Below are 2491 nucleotides of genomic sequence, written 5' to 3' on the forward strand. Positions count from 1 at the left end.
ACAAGCATAAAATAAAAAGAACAATAGAAAATATAAAAAAAGACCCGCCAGTTTTTTTTTCCTATCAACTGCTTTTTTAAACTCTTCCTCACCTACCATGTTACCAAAACTGAGTCAATTGTGCCGCAAAGCACCTACCCAAACAAACAAACAAACAAACAAACCACCGACCTCTCTTTCTTATCAACCACTTTTTTTACTCTTCCGTACCAACCACATGACCAAAACCAAGTCGATAGCACCGTAAAACTTGTACCCAAATAAACAAACAAACGAACCACCCACCGTCCACCCTTTCAGAACAACTACTTTTTAAATCTTCCCCACCGACCTGCTTTTTAAATCTTCCCCTCCAACTTACCTTTTGAATCTTCCCCACCCACCTACTTTTTCAATCTACCCCTCCAATTTACCTTTTAAATCTTCCCCACCCACCTACTTTTTAAATCTTCCCCTCCAACTTACTTTTTAAATCGTCCCCACCAACCACTCCCCCACCCCAACCATTTTAAAAATCTTCTTCCCCACGAACTTACTTTTTCCATCTTCCCCGCCAACCACTCTTTGTGGGTGGTTTGCGGGTGCTCTGGTGTGGTTTGCTCCCCTTTTCCAATCAAACAACTATCGTCTTTATCTCTCCTCCTTCTTTTTTGTGTTTGTTACTCTCTAATAACACCTCTGCCTCTAATCTTCTGCTCTTATATGCCCCTTTTGTGTTGCAAGTGCCGTAAAACTCTTACTAAAACTAAAACAACCACTCTTTCTTGTCAACCACGTTTTTATTCTTCCCCACCAACCACTCTTTCTTATCAACCACGTTTTTCATCTTCCCCACCAACCAACCACCCCCCCCCCCCAGGCGGACGAGCTCCAGATCCGACTGACCAACACGCCGTCGGTCAAGCCGGACAACGACAAGCTCAAGTTTGGCGCGCACACCAGTGACCACCTGCTGGAGGTGGACTGGACGGAGAAACATGGCTGGTCAGCTCCGGTCATCAGGCCAGTGGAGCCGCTGCGGATCCACCCAGCTGCTAAAGTGCTGCACTACGCCTGTGAGGTGAGTTGTTAGTCTTTTAGGGTGAGGGTTCACCTCAGATCGGTCAATCGATCAACCAACCAACCAATCAATCAATCAATCAATCAATCAATCAATCAATCAACCAAGGTCTAGTGGGGCCGCAGCGGATCCACCCAGCTGCTAAAGTGCTGCACTACGCCTGTGAAGTGAGTGTTAGGATGAGGGTTCACCTCAGATCGGTCAATCAATTGATCAATTGATCATTCATTCAATCAACCAATCAATCAATCAATGACGAGTTGAACCCCTATAAAATCCTCCCAGCTACTAAAGTGCATCACGCCTGTAAGGGGAGTTGTCAGGATGAGGAATAGGCGATCAGATCAATGGATTGGTTTGTTCATTAATCAGTCAATCAATCAGTCAATCAAGCCATCAAGCAATGAACTAATCAATGTATCACTTAGTGACCAGTAGAGCCCCTTCTTAATCCACCCTGCCGCTAAACCCTGCTGTTAGTCAATCAATCAATCAATCATCAGCCTATCAATCAATCAATCAATCAATCATCAGCCTATCAATCAATCAATCAATCAATCAATCAATCAATCAGTCAATCAATCAGTCAATCAAACCTTACTCTTCAGCACTTATCTGACCTATTTATGCTGAATGCTCTGTAAAACACTTATTCAAACTTAATCTGTGTGGGTGGTTGGCGGGTGCTCTGGTGTGGTTTGCTTCTTCTTTCCTATCAACCGTCTTTCTTCTTTATCTCCCCTCATTCTTTTTTTGTGTTTGTTACTCTCTTGTAACACCTCCAATCTTCGGCACTGATATGGCCTTATTGTGTTGTAAGTGCCGTAAAACACTGAATAAAGTTTTTTTTTATAAAAACCCAACTAAATCTGTGTTCACAGCTGTTCGAGGGTATGAAGGCGTACCGCTGTGTGGACGGCAAGATCAGAATGTTCAGGCCCATGGAGAACATGGAGCGTATGGCTGCGTCTGCTGGCCGATCTGCCCTGCCGGTGAGACAGACAGACGGACGGACGGACGGATGGACGGACGGATGGACGGAGAGATGGACGGAGGGATGGAGGGATATATGGATGGATGGATGAACGGATGGACAGACAGATGGATGGATGGATGGACGTGCGGATGGAGGGATATATGGATGGATGGATGAACGGGTGGATGGATGGATGGATGGACGGGCTGATAGATGGACAGATGGATGGACGGAGGGAGGGACGGACAGGCGGATGGATGGATGGATGGACGGCCGGATGAATGGGCAGACTGACGGACGGACAGGCAGATGGATGGACGGACTGACAGAGGGATAGATGGATGGATGGACGGACAGATGTATGGATGTATGTATGGATAGATGTATGGATGGATGGATGGATGGGCGGATGATTGGATGGATGGATGGATGGACGGACGGACGGACGGACGGAC

General features: G+C 46.2%; 1 protein-coding gene across 1 annotated transcript in view; it reads left to right on the forward strand.

The window, feature by feature from the left end:
• Positions 1–2491, forward strand: part of LOC101864101 (branched-chain-amino-acid aminotransferase, cytosolic) — a gene marked incomplete in the record, with an annotated part of 54959 nt that overhangs the window by 39859 nt on the left and 12609 nt on the right. Inside the window, 2 exon segments of the mRNA XM_035972796.1 lie at positions 860–1060; positions 1942–2052. Of these exon segments, the coding sequence (XP_035828689.1) occupies positions 860–1060; positions 1942–2052 (312 nt within the window).

This window comes from Aplysia californica, unplaced genomic scaffold (assembly GCF_000002075.1).
Source record: "Aplysia californica isolate F4 #8 unplaced genomic scaffold, AplCal3.0 scaffold00850, whole genome shotgun sequence".
NCBI classification, from domain to species: domain Eukaryota; kingdom Metazoa; phylum Mollusca; class Gastropoda; order Aplysiida; family Aplysiidae; genus Aplysia; species Aplysia californica.